The sequence below is a fragment of the Sus scrofa genome, chromosome 5 (genome assembly GCF_054392235.1).
Source record: "Sus scrofa isolate SSC_HxYL_T2T_F1_AM1 chromosome 5, Sscrofa_HxYL_maternal_Yorkshire_Landrace_v2.0, whole genome shotgun sequence".
Lineage (NCBI taxonomy): Eukaryota > Metazoa > Chordata > Mammalia > Artiodactyla > Suidae > Sus > Sus scrofa.
Window position 1 is genome coordinate 48,245,399 of NC_139387.1, and position 18,072 is coordinate 48,263,470.

The 18,072-nt window shown below is 38.0% G+C and overlaps 1 protein-coding gene across 1 annotated transcript in view; it reads left to right on the top strand.

The window, feature by feature from the left end:
• The window catches only part of PKP2 (plakophilin 2), an 84,825-nt gene that overhangs the window by 18,035 nt on the left and 48,718 nt on the right, over positions 1-18,072 (top strand). The window contains exon 4 of the mRNA XM_003126396.6: positions 4,803-4,938. Within this exon, the coding sequence (XP_003126444.4) occupies positions 4,803-4,938 (136 nt within the window). The remainder of the gene's footprint in view (positions 1-4,802; positions 4,939-18,072) is intronic.

Sequence of the window (18,072 nt, forward strand, 5' to 3'; positions counted from 1 at the left end):
GCCCTAAAAAGACAGACATTTTAATTAATTAATTAACTGATTAATTTTAAAAAGGCAAGAAATCTATTCCTGATGATCCCCAAAGATAACACGCTGGACACCAGAAATCATAGGCATGAACGTTTCTTGACAATTTTGCTGTGTATGGAAAGGAAAGGGGGTCAGGTATATTTCCTAGAATGATGAAGGTGGCATCCATGCCTGATTTTCTTCTCCATTGTTGTGTCTCATGGCTTGTTTCAGTTCGACAGGCTGCCCCAAGAGCCCTGCTCCTGACAGTACACTCTGTGCTCTTTGCCTAGCACCATTTCACATTTCAAACTCTATCCAATCCCTATATTTGGAACCTACTTTTTTATATCTAGTGGAAGTCCCATGTGTAAAGAAGTATTCTTCCACATTTATGGAACATATCTACACCTACATAATGATATAAGGTATTAAACAATGGATCTTTGTTTCCAAAAGAAGAATGGCTGGTCAGATAGTTACTAATGCAGCTGAAAATCAAGACATTGGAATAAAAGAGATATAGAATACCTCTTCTAAATCAGACTAATGAAAAAGTTTTAAGAAATCATCGAGTAAAACATTCTAGATCAATTTTTCTGAAAATATGATTTCTGTATCTGTAAGCAACTGGTGGTTCAGGAAATGAATATTAGGTTCCTCCAGTGTACCCAATAGTGCAGTAAGCACCTTAGATATACAAATTAAGTGGAGTAGATGAAGGTCTAAGGAGGATCAGCAAAAATGAAAATGACATATCAAGTGCTAGATTGTACTAGTGTCTATAGGAATTCAGAGAACAAAAGAATGATGCACTCTAGGATTAATAGAGGGAGGCTGAAGTGAGAGCCTGTATCTCTGGTACTATCATCAGTCAAGTTTGTGACATAGAGCAGCACAGAGCAGAAAAGATGTCATATTAATTTCCCTCCACATCCTCTTAATTACCAACTTTAGTTCTTTGATTCATCAAGCCTCTTTCAACTTGTCTTTCCATTTCCATTAATGGCCCAGTTCACAACTTTATTGTTTCAGCTAAGACTCTTGTAGTGCACTCAAAACTGTCTCTAGAAACACATATTTGCTCCAAAGTCATCTTTCCAAAGCAACTCTTTTATCACACTTAAAATCTTGGTGAAGTAGGGAGATTTTCATTTCCTAAACATCTGACAACACTCAGGAGCTCTTCATTCATCATCTGATGTTTGCTTGATCTTCAGAGCTCTATAGCCCTATTCATGTATCTGGGAACTGGCTGGTGTAGTGCTGTGTTGTTACTGTCAGGAATGCAGTTGATGAGGAATTTAACACCTAAAAAAAATACCATTTTAAATTTTTTCCTGTAATATTTCATATTCTGACAATGATGTTTTACACTGTTTCTTCTTAACATTTCTTGTGTAAACTGATATCATTTTAACTTTTTAAATTGTTGAAAATACTCACTTCTGCAACTGCTCTTCCTGATCCTCCCCTCCCCAACTCCATCTCCCAAACCACATTTCTACAGACTTCAGGTAGTGTTTTATGAGTAAATGGGAAGGGAAGAAGGAAAGAGGAAAGGGAGTCAGGGAAGGAAGTAGAGAGGAAGAGAGAGGTTGAGTTGAAACCAAGCAGGACTCTCTGGGACCTTACCTGGGTACAAAATCCCCTCCTTGTCCCTTGTTTCTTGTTTGAAGAAAAAAAGGCTTTAATCTCCTAAGCCTTCTCTGAGTTCCAAAGAACTGGCTCTAGCAGTTAATCATTAGACAGCAGTGTCACAGAACTCCTAGTTCCTCCTGAAGGGATATAGATAACACTCTGACTCATATCTTTGAGTTGTTCTGTAGAAACTAAGACTCTTACCTCTGGTGGCTGGTGTCTACCTGCCGATCATCACACTAGTCAGAACCAGAAGGTTGATTGTTGAGATTCCTGGATTGTCACCTTACCACCAGCCAATGAGAAGAATGTCCACAAACCAAATGAGAAGAGTGCAGACACCCTGAAACCTTCACCCTTAATATTGCCTTTAAAAACCCTTCTCTGAAAGCCATCCAGTCTTTTGAACATGAGCTGCCCACTCTCCTTGCTTGGTGCCCTGCAATAAATGCTGTACTTTCCTTCACCACAACCTGGTGTCCTTATATTGGCTTCTGTGATTTGGTTGAGCAAACAGACTTCTAGTTCAGGTAACAGGGGGGAGGAATGCTGTGGGAGAATAGCAGGGGAAAGGAATAGCACTGGATGGGGATAGGAGCACAGGAAAGATTTTACAGAAGTGATGATATTTGAATTGAGTCTTAAAGAATGGATAAGAAAGAAGTAGAAGGATGGGCTTTCTGGAAAAATCAGAGAGAGTGGCTTGTGAAGAGGTGTGTAGTGTTTAGAGAAAAATGAAAAGTCCAATGTGATTGGAAGATGGGTTGGTCAATTGGAAGAGGGGGAAGAGATGGGTGGAGAATGGCAGGAAATAGAATCAGACTGAGGTCAGAACTCAGGCCTGGCTATAGAGTTGGACTTTACAGAAAATACCAAAACAGAAAACTGATGCCCTCACAGCTGTGGCAGACCTTGTTGAAGAAGTCTTGGTTCTGTTTGGGATTTGTTTTTCGGGATAAAGTGAGGTAGCATTAGTAACAAATGTAAAGCTTTTTTGTGAATCATGTTCAGCAAAATAAATGATTAGAGTAATGGAATTATTTGTGGGTGTTAGAGACTTGGGAAATTCAAACTTTCCTGAGTCATTTATGACTTATGAAGTGGATTAATGACTGAATCTTTTTTTTAAAAAAGTGTTAAATAGAAGGTTGTTCTTATGTTATGCATGATCTTTCATCATTTAAAACACCTGTAGTGGTAGATGGTGAAAGACAAAATTATTTGACTTTTGAATTCTCTGTAAAGGTATCCATTGGTGTCCAGGCATGGGAAATACTTCCATTTCTTTTATTTATTTTTTTAAATTTTTTTTATTTTAATGATTTTTATTTTTTTCCATTATAGGTAGTTTACAGTGTTGTCAGTTTCCTTCCATACAGCAAGGTGACTCAGTCACACATACATATATACATTCTGTTCCATCTCTTTTAAAAAGGGTGTTTATATTAAATTCAAGTGATTCAAATTCTGGTTTTAACGGTAATAGCCTACTTTTCTACCAATTAAATTGACTCCTGAGGCACAACATTTTAAAATATGAGATCATTATATAATTCTCCATATAGATGCCAGAACTGTTCTGCTTCATTTTTAATACCTTTATATTCATGAGGTAACACTTCTATGTTTGAACATGTGTTTCAGAAGCAGTGGGAATTCGATTTTAGTCATGAGACCTATTGCTTTTATTCCTTCACTGTGCCACATCCACCCATACACAGACATGCCTTTTGCAACATATACACGCTCAGCTCTGTACACAGGTGCATATGTCAGGGGTAGCCTGACACAAGAAAGAATTGACTCATGGTGCTTACTAGCAGATACTGGAAAACACCCTCCTTTAATGTCTTTTGAATCTCCATTACCTGGAATGAATCAGGTGTTAACCTCTTTGAAGCCAGAAAGAGCTGTTGTTCACCTTTAAGGCATGTCCTTAGCCACCCTTGGTATGGTTTCTCTGAGGCTATACTTAAGGAAGTGTGAATGTGCTAACATCCACCTTGGTAATAGGCTGCCTAACCTAGTTACCCTCTAGGCAGAAGTAAAGGTGAGGAAAAAATGCCAGCTCTGTGAGGCATTTGGGAATTTGTTTGTTTGTTTGTCTGCTTGCTTGCTTTTAGGGCTGCACCCTCAGCATATGGAAATCCCCAGGCTAGGGGTAGAATTGGATCTGCAGCTGCTGGCCTGCACCACAGCCACAGCAATACCAGATCCACATCTGCAACCTACACCACAGCTCACAGCCATGCCAGATCCTTAACCCACTGAGCAAGGCCAGAGATGGAACCCGAATCCTCATGGATACAAGTGTTGGGTTCGTAACCTCTGAGCCACAATGGGAACTCTGGGAATTATTGTTTTACACGTAGCAATTTCATTTGTCCCCTGTATCAAACTGAATCAGATTTCATCAACTCTATATGTACCTGCAGTTGGTAGAGGACAAAGGATGCTACTAGATAGACATAAACTGAATGTCACAATGGCAAAACAAACAGTAACAGAATGTGTTTAAAATTATTTTTTAAATATAGGCTTTTTATAATTGCATTTAATCATTACCTTTCCTGATGGATTCTGCCACACCAGCATGACTTATTTTAGCCAAACTCATTTTCCTGCCTTTTACTGTTTACATATGACTATATTCATAAAATAAGAGCACTTTTACAATATTGCTTTTAAAACCTATTTTCAGGTGAAATAACAGATTCGGAACAGCTTTAAGAAAACCTAATGATTTTTGAAGGAAACCGTTTAACCTAACAGGTGTGGCATTTACCAGGGAAATAATTTTTAGTTTTTGTGACCAAATTTATTTTAAATTCCATGTAAAGTCTTATTGTACCTTTAAAATTACTTTATAAGATGTAATTATCGTTCTATACATATTTATCTTAAACAGAGCTAAGTTTCCTCTCAATTCAGTGGTACCTTCAGAGGCTGGTCTGACCAGGACTGGAGTATTTCTGCAACTACCTTCTTATACCTTCTAACCTCAGAGGCTGATTCTCCTTTGGCTAAAGAGGAGCCAAGGCTTAGATGTTTAGGTGGTTTCCGATATTAGCTAAATCATCTCTAGAGGATCAGGTTGACAGGCAAGAAGGAGCAAGTTTGGAATTTTGCTGAATCTGTGACTGTTTGTCTAGGAATGCAGACGTGGAGATGACTCTGGAGCGAGCAGTGAGTATGCTTGAGGCAGACCACACGCTACCATCCAGGATTTCTGCTGCAGCCACTTTCATACAGCATGAGTGCTTCCAGAAATCTGAAGCACGGAAAAGGGTGAGTATATCATCTAAAGTCCAGTGCAAAACTAGCACACTTACACGTCTATCATGGTGATCCTGCAAACCGAAACCAATTTTAATTTTTGAAGATCTTTATGGAGTTATAAGTCAATCATAACTCAATTTAAAATTTGATTAAATAGGGAGTTCCCTTCTTGGCTAACAAATCTGACTAACATCCATGAGGACAACAGGTTCGATCCCTGGCCTTGATCAGTGGGTTAAGGATCTGGTGTTGCCCGTGAGCTATGGTATATGTTGCCGATGAGGCTCGGATCCCGTGTTTCTGTGGCTATAAGCCAGAGGCTGCAGCTCCAATTTGACCCCTAGCCTGGGACCTCCATATGCCAAGAGTGTGGCCCTAAAATGATCCAAAAAAAATTAAAAAAATTAAAAATCTTTATTGAGCCTTTTTTTTTTAAAGGAAATACGCACTCGTTATGAAAAAATTTCTTGCAATCCAGAAACTTAGAAAATAAATCACTACACAAACCTCTCCCTTCTTTATCTGACCTCTCCCTTTAGAACCATCTCCAGAGATAATTGTTTATAACAGTCTGTACTTTCAGATTTTTCTGCGAGAGAAAGTGAGTATTCATTTTAGGCTATTTTTTTAATAGTTAAAAATTATATTAAATGTAAGCAGTATGTTCCAGTTTTTGTTTTCATTTAACAGTTTCATTAACATATTATAGCAATGGTTCAATGGACAGCTTTGTACGTATGTCTTTTGGCATTTCCTCAGGTGTTCCTATAGGATAGATCCTCCAAATAGGTCATTTTATGTTTGTTTTAAAAAGTCGTATACTTGTAGGGGTGAAAAACATAGTTCAAAAAGTGTCCAGTGAAAAGTAAGTTTCTCTCCTGCCACAAACCACAGTCCACCCATCTTCCTCTTTCTCTCTCCACCTCCCATTCTCCCTCCTTCCTTCCCTCCTTCCCTCCCTTCCTCCTTTTCTCTCTGTCTCTCTGTCCCTCTCATCAGTTTGAGGGTATCTTTCAGAGATAGTTTATGCATGTAGAAACAACTATTGGATGAGTTAGTTGAATATCCTTTTTTGTTTAAAATAAAATCACAAATGGTAGCAGGTTACTTACAGTTCTTCGTTTTCATTTAACACTGCATCTTGGAAATCTTCCATATATATTAGCCTTACTTCATTCTTTAAAATTTCTGCTTAGGAGTTCCCATCGTGGTGCAGTGGAAACAAATCCGACTAGGCACCATGAGGTTTCAGGTTCTATCCCTGGCCTTGCTCAGTGGGTTAAGGATCCGGCGTTGCTGTGGCTATGGTGTAGGCTGGCAGCTGTAGCTCCAATTCGACCCCTAGCCTGGGAACCTCCATATGCTGCAGGTGCAGCCCTAAAAAGCAAAAAAATAAATAAAATAAAATAAAATTACTGCTTAGATTTCTCTTGTGCAAATGTACCAGTTTTGTTCATTTTTTAAATAGTTTTATTAAGGTACAAAATGTAAAAGTTTTGACGTATGTTTTAACATCGTCACAATCACGATAATGTGCATATCCACTGCCTCCAAAGTTTCCCTGTGCCCCTTGGTAATCAGAACATCCCACCCCTCCCCAACCCATGTCTAGTCCCCAGGCAGCCAATGACCTGCTTTCTGTTATAGATTAATTGAATTTTCTAGAATTGAATATAAATGGAATCATAGAGTATGTGTGCATTTTTTTGTCTGGATTCTTTTACTGGGCTTAAATCTTTTGAGATTTATCCATGTTGTATGTATCAAACGGGTGTGTGTGTGTGTGTGTGTGTGTGTGTGTGTGTGTGTGTGGCTGAGTAATGTTTCATTGTATGGATACACCATAATGTGTTTATCCATTTACCTGTTGGTAGACATTTGAGTTTTGGCTATTACAAATAAAGCTGCTATGGGGGAGTTCCCCTTGTGGCTCAGCAGTAATGAACCCGACTGGTATCCCTGAGGACGAAGGTCCAATCCCTCACCTCGCTCAGTGGGTTAAGGATCTGGCGTTGCTGTGAGCTGTGGTATAGGTTGCAGATGCAGCTCAGATCTGGCATTGCTGTGGCTCTGGTGTAGGCTGGCAGCAAAAGATCCGATTAGACCCCTAGCCTGGAAACCTCCATATGCCAGGGGTGTGGCCCTAAAAAACAAAAAAAAAAATTTCTATATTTTAAAAAGCTGCCTCAATTTTGTTTTGAGTTTGCATTGAATTTATAGATCAATATGTGGAGAATCGATGTCTAAACAACATTGAGTCTTTTGACCTCTGAACATAGTATATTTCACTATTTATTTAGGTCTACTTTATAAATGATTAGAGGGGGGGGTTTGGTCAGTTTTTGATAGCTCAATGATAGTAAGTAGAAGTGCAGTTGATTTTTTTAAGATTTTTATTTTTTCCATTATAGTTGATTTACAATGTTCTGTCAATTTCTGCTGTGCAGCAAAGTGACCCAGTCATGTATATGTGTGTATATATACATATGTGTGTGTGTACATATATATTCTTCTTCTCACATTATCCTCTATCATTTTCCATCACAAGTTAGTAGATATAGTTTCCTGTGCTATACAATAGAGCAGTTCATTTTTATAAATTGATTTTGTATCTGTGATATTACACAGATTTTATATCTGTGATATTAGCTCAAGAGCATATTTGTAGATTCATCACATTTCTACATAGACAGTCATGTCATCTGTGAATAAAAACAGTTTTATTTCTTCCTTCCCAATCTGGATGACTTATATTTCTTTTTTTTCTTTTGCATTGGCTAAAACCTCCAGTACAATGTTAAAAAGACGTTAGAGAGTGGACATGTTGTCCTGTTCTTATCTTAGAGGAAAGCATTCAGTCATGCTCTCATTATTAAGTATGATGCTACCTATAAGGCTTTTTTGTTTGTTTTTGAGGTATTTAATATGGGGAATATTTATGGTTTTTCTTTTCCTTTTCTTATTTTTTGGAAGAAATGAAAAAAGGTTACAATTAGTATATTTAACAACATTTTTCCTGCCTTTTTTTTTTTTTTTTTTTTTTGTCTTTTTGTCTTTTTGCTATTTCTTGGGCCGCTCCCACGGCATATGGAGGTTCCCAGGCTAGGGGTTGAATCGGAGCTGTAGCCACCGGCCTACGCCAGAGCCACAGCAATGCGGGATCCGAGCCGCGTCTGCGACCTACACCACAGCTCACGGCAACGCCGGATCGTTAACCCACTGAGCAAGGGCAGGGACCGAACCCGCAACCTCATGGTTCCTAGTCGGATTCGTTAACCACTGCGCCACGACAGGAACTCCTGCCTTTTGTTTTTTAATTGAGATATAATTGACATATAACATTATATTAGTTTCAGGTATACGATACGATATATGTATATATTGTGAAATGACCATCACAATAAATCTGGTACCATTCCTCATCACAAATAGTTACAATTTTTTTTCTTTTGTGATAAGAACTTTTTATGATCCTTTATCTTAGCAACTTCCAAACATAATACAGTATCGTTAACTATGGTCACCATGCTGTGACATTCCCAGGATTTATTTATTTTATAACTGTTAGTTTGTACATTTTAACCCTCTTCATCCACGGCATCCCCCCACCCAAACTCCACCTCTGGCAACCACCAATCTCTTCTTTGTACCTCTGATTTCAGTTTTTTTGTTTTGGTTTAGTTTTTTGTTTGTTTCTTAGATTCCACACATGAGTGAGATCATAGGGTGTTTGTCTATTTCTGCCTGACTTATTTCACTTGCATAACGCCTTTAAGGTCCATCCATATTGTCATAATAGCAGTAATTCCTTCCTTTTTATGGCCAAATAAATATTCCACTATATACATACACACACAAACACACACACATACTCATACACCACAACTTCTTTATCTATTTGTCCATTGACGGACGGACATGGTTGTTTCCATGTCTTAGCTCTTATAAATAATGGTGCAGTGAAGATGGAAGATTCCTATATCTTTATGAGTCAGTGTTTTTGTTTCCTTCAGATACATACCTCAAAGTAGAATTGCTGGGTAATATGGTGGTTCTATTTTTTATTTTTTGAGGAACCTCCAAACCATTTTCCATTGTGGCTGCACCAATTTACATTGCCACCAACAGTGCACAGGGTTTTCTCTTTCTACATCCTTGCCAAGGCTTGTCATTTCTTGTGTTTTTGGTAATAGCCATTTTAACAGGTGTGTGGTGATAATCTCATTGTGGTTTTGATTTTCAGTTCCTTAATGATTAGTGATGTTGAACATCTTTTTCATGTGTTTATTGGCCATCTGCATGCTTTCTTTTCTTTCTTTTCCTGTCCTCTTCCCATTTTAAAATCAGGTCCTTTTGGGTTTTTTTGATGTTGAGTTATATGAGTTTTTGTATATTTTGGATATTAACTCCTTATCAGATATATGATTTGCAAATATTTTCTCCTATTTTGTAAGTGGCCTTATCACTTTGTTGACTTCTTTTGCTATGCGAAAGCTCTTTAGTTTGATATAGTCCCACTTACTCATTTTTGCTTTTGTTGCCTTTTCTTTGGATGTCAAATCCAAAAAAATATCACTGAGACCAATGTAAAGGAGCTTACAGCCTGTTTTCTTCTAGGATCTTTATGGTTTTAGGTCTTTTTAAACATTTTTATTGGAGTATAGTTGATTTATAAGTCTCTGTTAGTTTAGGTGTACAGCAAAGTGAATCAGTTATATGCACAAACATATATCCATTCTTTTCAGATTCTTTTTTTTCTATAAACCATTGTATAAACATATGTCTGGGGATTTCCCATTGTGGTGCAGTGGAAATGAATCTGACTAGTATCCAGAATGCTGGCAGTTTGATCCCTGGCCTCGCTCAGTGGGTCAGGAATCCAGTGTTGCAATGATCCAGTGTTGCAGTGAGCTGTGATATGGGTCACAGATGTGGCTCAGATTCTGAGTTGCTGTGGCTGTGGTGTGGGGCAACAGCTGTAGCTCCAATTTGACCCCTAGCCTGGGAATTTCCATATGCCTCAGGTGTGGTCCTACAGAGCAGGAAAAAAAAAAAAAAAAAAAAAAAAAAAATATATATATATATATATATATATATATACACATATTTATGTCTGGCTTTCAGAATTGTTTCAGATGGTAGGTAAATCCAGTCCTCATTACTATTGAGTCATTTTTAATTTTGATAAATATAAATCTTCTTCAAAATTATACAGATTTACACTCCCAGCAACATGATGTCAAAGTGCCTACTCACATGTACCATTACTGCAAGTTATTTATTCTTTTTTGTTAATCTGATAACCAGAAGGAAAGGTATCTCTTTATAGTAGAAATTTTCATAATTTTTTAAATCAAAACTAATACCTGATCAGGTAATCAGAGTTACAGAGGAAATCTTTTTTTAAATTATGCACATACTTACACCTATAGAGTTTGTCATTGTCTTCCATACATAAATTATGTCCATTATGTATTGTTTGCTTTTTTTGTTTGTTTTTGTCTTTTTTTATTACTCAAATGAATTTATCACATCTGTAGTTGTATAATGATCGTAACAATCCAATTTCACAGGATTTCCATCCCATAACCCAAGCACATCCCCCCACCCCCCAAACTGTCTCCTCCGGAGACAATAAGTTTTTCAATGTCTGTGAGTCAGCATCTGTTCTGCAAAGAAGTTCAGTCTGTCCTTTATTCAGATTCCACATGTCAGTGAAAGCATTTGATGTTGGTGTCTCAGTGTATGGCTGACTTCACTTAGCATGATAATTTTTAGGTCTATCCATGTTGCTAAAAATGCTGGTATTTTGTTCATTTTAATGGCTGAATAATATTCCATTGTGTATATGTACCACATCTTCTTGATCCACTCCTCTGTTGATGGACATTTAGGTTGTTTCCATATCTTGGTTATTGCAAATAGTGCTGCAATGAATATTGGAGTACATGTGTCTTTGTGAATCATGGTTTTCTCTGGATAGATGCCCAGGAGTGGGATTGCTGGATCAAATGGCAGTTCTATTTCTAGTTCTCTGAGGAATCTCCATACTGTTTTCCACAGTGGTTGTACCAATTTACAATCTCACCAACAGTGTCATAGGGTTCCTTTTTCTCCACACCCTCTCCAGCACTTATTGTTTGTAGACTTTTGGATGATGGCCATTCTGTCTGGTATAAGGTGGTACCTCAGAGTGGTTTTGATTTGTATTTATCTAATAATGAGTGATGTTGAACATCTTTTCATGTGTTTTTGGCCATCTATGTGTTCTCTTTGGAGAACTGTCTGTTTAGATCTTCTGCTGAATTATACTACCAAAATCAGAAATCATGAGAAGAGGTGGGTACAAATGCAGGACACTGGAGATGAACTTGCAATTAAGATAACAACAACTTAAAACAATCTCATGTACATATAGACTCTTATATCAAAACTTCAGAATATCTGCAAACCAGAAATCCTCAGTTGATACACAAAGAAAAATCAACTCAACTCAAATACAACACTAAAGATAGTCATCCACCCAGAAGAGAACAAGAAAAGAAGGAAAGAAAAAAGAGCAACAAAACCAAATCCAAAGCAATTAGTAAAATGGCAATAAGAACATACATATCAATAATTACCTTAAATGTCAATGGACTAAACTCCCCAACCAAAAGACATGGACTGGCTGAATGGATACAAAAACAAGACCCATATATATGCTGTCTTCACGAGACCCACTTCACTTCTAGGGACACATACAAATGGAAAATGAGAGGATGGAAGAAAATATTTCATGCAAATGGGGATCAAAAGAAAGCTGGAGTAGCACTACTCATATCAGACAAAATAGACTTTAAAATGAAGAATATTTTAAGGGACAAAGAAGGTCATTACATAATGATCTAAGGATCAATCCAAGAAGAAGATATAACAATTTTAAATATCTACACACCCAACATAGGTTCACCACAATATATAAGGCAACTGTTTGTTTTTGTCTTTTTAGGGCCACACCCACGGCATATGAAAGTTCCCAGGCTAGGGGTTGATTCAGAGCTGCAGCTGCAGGCCTATGCAACAGCCTCAGCAACACCAGATCCAAGCCGCGTCTGTGACACACACTGCAGCTTGTGGCAACCCTGGATCCTTAACCCACTAAGCGAGTCCAGGGATCAAACCCACATTCTTATAGATACTACATTCTTATAGATACTAGCCAGTTTCTTAATCCTCTGAGCCAGAACGGGGACTCCTCATTTGCCGTTTTTAGTTTAAGTTTTTTTGGAGCGAAATGAGAACATAATGGCACTAATTCATCTGAGTTCACATCCTTCTAGATTCTTATATTTTACCTAGTCTTTTAGATTAATTTCTTTTACAACTCATTACAGAGTTGTTACAAACTCTTCACCTTTATCAGGTCTTTCTAAAGCATTCAAAGAAGTTTTCAAAGAGATAGAGCTTTTTCAGTAAATAAGTAAATAAATTACATAATTATAGTAACACGTAGGGTTGACATAAACGTATTGGCTAACAAACCTAAGTTATTCTTGGTAAACTAGAAGAAAGAAGAGTGCAAAGGCCAATGTATAGTAACCTACCAGTTTTGATAGTTTTCAAAATCAGAAGATTTCACAGAGGAAAAGATTTCGCAGATCAATTAGTCAGATAAAAGAGCTTCCACTGTTTTTTTTTTTTATTTGCCTTTCTTTAATTATTCATAAAGATGAGCATCTTTTGGTACTTTGTTGACTGTATTTATTCAGTCGGTTGTCATTTTTTAAATTCATTGACTTTTTTTCTAAGATATGTGTCTTCTTAATTATTTGTGGACGTTCTTTATCTATTATGCATATGAATCCATGGCTACACGTGTGGCAATGTTGTTTTCTGACTTTGTTTATGATATCGTTCATATGCATGATTTAAAAATTATTGTGAGGGAGTTCCCGTCGTGGCTCAGTGGTTAACGAATCCAACTAGGTACCATGAGGTTGCGGGTTCGATCCCTGGCCTTGCTCAGTGGGTTAAGGACCCGGCATTGCCGTGAGCTGTGGTGTAGGTCGCAGGTGCAGCTCAGATCTGGCGTTTCTGTGGCCCTGGCGTAGGCCGGCAGCTGTAGCTCCAATTCGACCCCTAGCCTGGCAACCTCCATATGCCGCGGGAACAGCCTTAGAAAAGGCAAAAAGACAAAAAAAAAAAAAAAAGAAATTCTTGTGAATTAAATTTGTCAACATTTTTCTTCATGGTATCGATTTTATGAATTGTTTCGAAAGACCTCTCCCCATATCTTTTTTAAAATTTGTTATTATAGTTGATTTACAATGTTGTGTCAATTTCAGCTGTACAGCAAAGTGCCCACATCTTTTTTAGTTTTAAAGTTACGCAATTCTTGTGACCCTTTGCCTGTATTTATTCCATGGAAAAAAGAAGTAAGGACTTTTAAAAATAATATATTTAGCTAGTAATAAACTTTCTTTATATATAGAGGTGAAAAATTGGGCTAAAATTAGTGCTTTTATGGCTAAATCAGATGTTTAAAGTTGGCATTTTAATTTTTTAATTTTTTTAATTTTTTTGCTTTTTAGGTAGGGCTGCACCCATAGCATATGGAGATTCTCCAGCTAGCGGTCCAGTCAGAGCTACAGCTTCCAGCCTATACCATAGCAACGCAGGATCCAAGCCACATATGTGACCTACACCACAGCTCACAGCAACACTGGATCCTTAACCCACTGAGCAAAGCCAGGGATCAAACCCGCAACCTCATGGTTCCTAGTCAGATTTGTTTCTGCTTGGCCATGATGGGAATTCCCTAAACTGGGCATTTTGATATATGCTTCAATTTTATAATGTGGAATTACATGAAATTCTCCTTGTTACCCAAATTGGGATAGATTTCCACTATCTTTTAAATTACTAGTTTGAACATACATATCATTTAGCTTACATATAGGATTAAACCTGTGCTTGCCTTCTTAGCTCTTATTTGGTGTGATAAAGCTAGAACAAAGACTGGTTTTGAGAATAATGAAACATGAAAATTATACGAAACCTAAACACACATATGCTTGGTAGAAAAATCTAAGAACTGTGATATTATAACCCAAGGGCAGTGTCAAAATCCAATTAATATTAACAGTGGTACCATAGTTTTTTAATGAGTCTATAAAAAACAATTATAATTTGGATATTAAGGTCAAAATTTTAAATCATGAACTTTTAAAGCCAATGACAACTTTTCAATCCTTATTTAAGACTCAGCATTTAACACTGTTAATCCCTTGTTCCTTTTTGAAACCTCTTTTGGCCCAGAATCTCCTGGCTCTTTTCTCATCTTTCTGGCTCCTTTAGGTTCCTTCTGTTTAACAACAAAAAAATTATCCTCAACCTGTCCCTTAAATGTTTATGTTCCTTACATGCTTTCCTGGGACTTTTCTTATCGGACACCATCTCACCCACCTCACCCACCCACCCATCCCTCCTGGCTTCCACTAATGTGTGATCTCAGTGCCAACAACTCACAGCATCTCCAGCCCTTATCTTTCCCCCAGGTTCCAACCCACATGTCCAGCTATTTCCTGGACATCCTGCTGAACTTATCAACTTATCAACTTATCTAAAAAAGAATACATTATCTTCTTTGCTTTTTTTTTTTTTTTCTCTACTGTCCTAGTCTTTTTTTATGGAAAGTTGATCTTTATTGAAAAGATTTTAAAAAACTGATAAGCCTCTAGCAAGACTAACAATAAAAAAAAAGAAATAAGAAAATAAAATAATAAAAAATAAATTTAAAAAAATTTTTAAAGAAATAAGACACAAATTATCAACATCTGGGTGGAAGAGGGAATATCTCTACAGAACTTGCATATATCAAAAGGAAAATTTTTAAATACTACATATATATATATATATTTTTTAAGGCCCTTGGGTATGGCATATGGAAGTTCCCAGGCTAGGGGTCAAATCAGAGCTGCAGCTGCTGTGGTCTACACCACAGCCATAGCAATGCCAGATCCAAGCTGTATCTGCAATCTACAGCTCACAGCAACGCCAGATCCTTAACCCATTGAGCAAGGCCAGAGGTCAAACCTGTGTCCTCATGGGTACTAGTCGGATTTGTTACCAGTGAGCCATGGCAGAACTCCACAAATAATTTTATACACATAAATCTGTCTACTGTCCTATTCTAAACTTGTTCTTTCTGCTGGGTTGGGAGGCAGTACATGTGTTGGTTTAAGCATTGACTTTTAGGACTCTAATTACCTAGATGACCTTGGGCAAGATATTTTACCTCTCTAAACATCAGCTTTCTTACCTTTATTTTTTTTGTTTGTTTGTTTTTTTGGTTTTTTGGGTTTTTTTTGTCTTTTTTTTTTTTTTTGTCTTTTGTCTTTTGTTGTTGTTGTTGTTGTTGCTATTTCTTGGGCCGCTCCCTCGGCATATGGAGGTTCCCAGGCTAGGGGTTAAATCGGAGCTGTAGCCACCGGCCTACACCAGAGCCACAGCAACGCGGGATCCGAGCTGCGTCTGCAACCTACACCACAGCTCACGGCAACGCCAGATCATTAACCCACTGAGCAAGGGCAGGGACCGAACCCGCAACCTCATGGTTCCTAGTCGGATTCGTTAACCACTGCGCCACAACGGGAACTCCAGCTTTCTTACCTTTAAAATGGAAATAATAGTCATACTACCAAGAGTTGTTGTGATAATGCAATCAGATAATCATACAATGCTTTCCCTAAAATAATAACTCAAGACTAGTATATTATTTCCTCAGTTCACCCAAGTAGTTTAACACCAAAATATGAATGGAGACTTTGAACCTTCTTTTTTCCTTACCTCTCATATTCATGCAATCTTCATGTCCTATTAATGCTGCTTTTAAAAGTGTCCTAATGGAGTTCCTGTCATGGCTCAGTGCTAACAAACCTGACTAGTATCCATGAAGGCGTGAGTTTGATCCCTGGCCTCACTTAGCGGGTTAAGGATCCAGTGTTGCTATGAGCTGTGGCGTAGGTGGGTGGCTACAGCTCTGATTAAACCCCTAGCCGGGAACTTCCATATGCTGCAAGTGCGGCCCTAAAAAGACCAAAAAACAAAACAAAACAAAACGGTGTCCTGAATCTGGAGTTCCCATTGTGGCTCAGTGGGTTAAGAACCTGACATAGTGTCCATGAGGATACAGGTTCAATCCCTGGCCTCATTCAGCTGGTTAAGGATCCAAGTTGCTGCAAGCTGCAATATAGGCTCAGATCCAGGGTTGCTGTGGCTTTGGCCTCAGCTGCAGCTCTAATTCAACCCCTGGCCTGGGAACTTCCACATGCTGCAGGTGTGGCTGTAAAAAGGAAAAAAACAGTGTCCTGAATCTACCCACATCTTTCCCTCCCTACCCAGTACTTCTGTGCTGATCCCTTTCACCATCCTCTCTGTTAGTCCAGCTGCCTGCTAGTTAATCTCCCTGCCTCCTTTCTTACCCAGGCTCAATCCACTTTCCTCACAGCACCCAGTGAGACCTTTCCCATAGCTGCCTGCCCCACCTGCCTTGCCTGTAGTATAAAAAAACAAATCCCTTAATTTAATCTGCAAGACCCTTCTTGAGCTGGTTTTATTTCCATACTTGCTTCAGATCTCATCCCTGAAGCAGTGACTACCATAACTGTCTTGTAAAATCTTATTATGAAACTAATACAAATTTATTATAAGAAATTTGGGAGATTAAGAAAGAAAAGACCCACAATCCCTCTATTGTTATCATTTTGGTTTTTTCTCTGATTTTTTTTTAATGCATACATATTCATAACTGTAGTCAAATTGAATATGTAGCTTTGTTTATGGGGATTTTTTGTTTGATTTTAAAAAGCATGCATAAATACATGCTTGTTGTTTAAAAAAAAATACAGGAGTCCCCATTGTGGCTCGATGGGTTAAGAACCCAACATAGTGTCCATGAGGATGTGGATTCGATCCCTGGCCTTGCTCGGTGGGTTAAGGATCCGATGTTGCCACAAGCTGTGGCTGCAGCATAGGCTAGTAGCTACCATGTGTTGAATGACTACTCTGGGTCTAGCAGGCAATTGATGATTTTACACAATCCTGATTTGACTGCTGAGGGAACTGTATGACTAATAAAACGTCTCTTAGTTCAAACATTGCTCTGCCTCTCACGTGGATACCTCAATATATGGCTAAGTGACAATCACTAACCAGCCCTCCCCCATCTTAATTTATGGTTTCTTATTTTTCAGTATTATAAATAATATAGTTGCTTTTGTCATGTTAGACTGTGTCTGCATTTCAAATTATTTCCTAATGAAGTTCACCAAAAGTGAACATTTTAAAGAGTTTATAACACGTATTGCCAGTTTCCTTCCTGAAAGATTATGCCAGTTTACAGGGAGTGATTAATTCTGATGGGAGGGAATGGAGAGAAAGGCAGTGACACTTCATAGAGGAGGTGACATTTGAACTGGCTTATGCAGAATGACTAGGGCTTGCCAGAAGAAAGGCAGAGTGAGCAGAGCACTCCAGACAGGAAGGGAAGGGAGAGCAAAGGCACCAGGGTACGAAGGCACCTTTGTGTCCCAACAGAGTTGGTCTGTTTTCTCTTCTTATTTGCCACCAGAAGCCCTCACCATTTAATTCTTTTAGAGTTGATAGTGAAAAGAATTAGGATAATAAAGGAGAAAGTTAAAATTCTAATATGTGATTCTGTCCTTTCATATATTTAGAAACTATTTCAAATGAAGCTTTTTTGAAGTTCTGAGGTGTTCGTGTTAATCTGTTTTTTTTTTTTTTTTTTCCTCAAAGGAGAAATAAATCCCCTGAGGATTCAGTATAGAGGAAACACATACAACCTCTCTGGTCCCACCTGCTTTCCTGAATTTAAAGGGGCAAGAACAACATATTTGGACCAAATGCATACAAAAGGCATTACCAGTTGCCCTAGTCATAGGTAGTGAGGAGGATATCATCAATGTCTTGCATTTAATATGATTTATATCCATTTGTTTGATAAAATGGATAAAAATATCTAAAATCTATTTTTAAGTGTGGGGCAGGTGCCAGAGAATTTGACACTAGGGAGTCAAATTCTACTTCGAGTAGAGTTATAGCTGAATTTCAGCATTTATCTGAGTACGGTGTGTCTGCAGT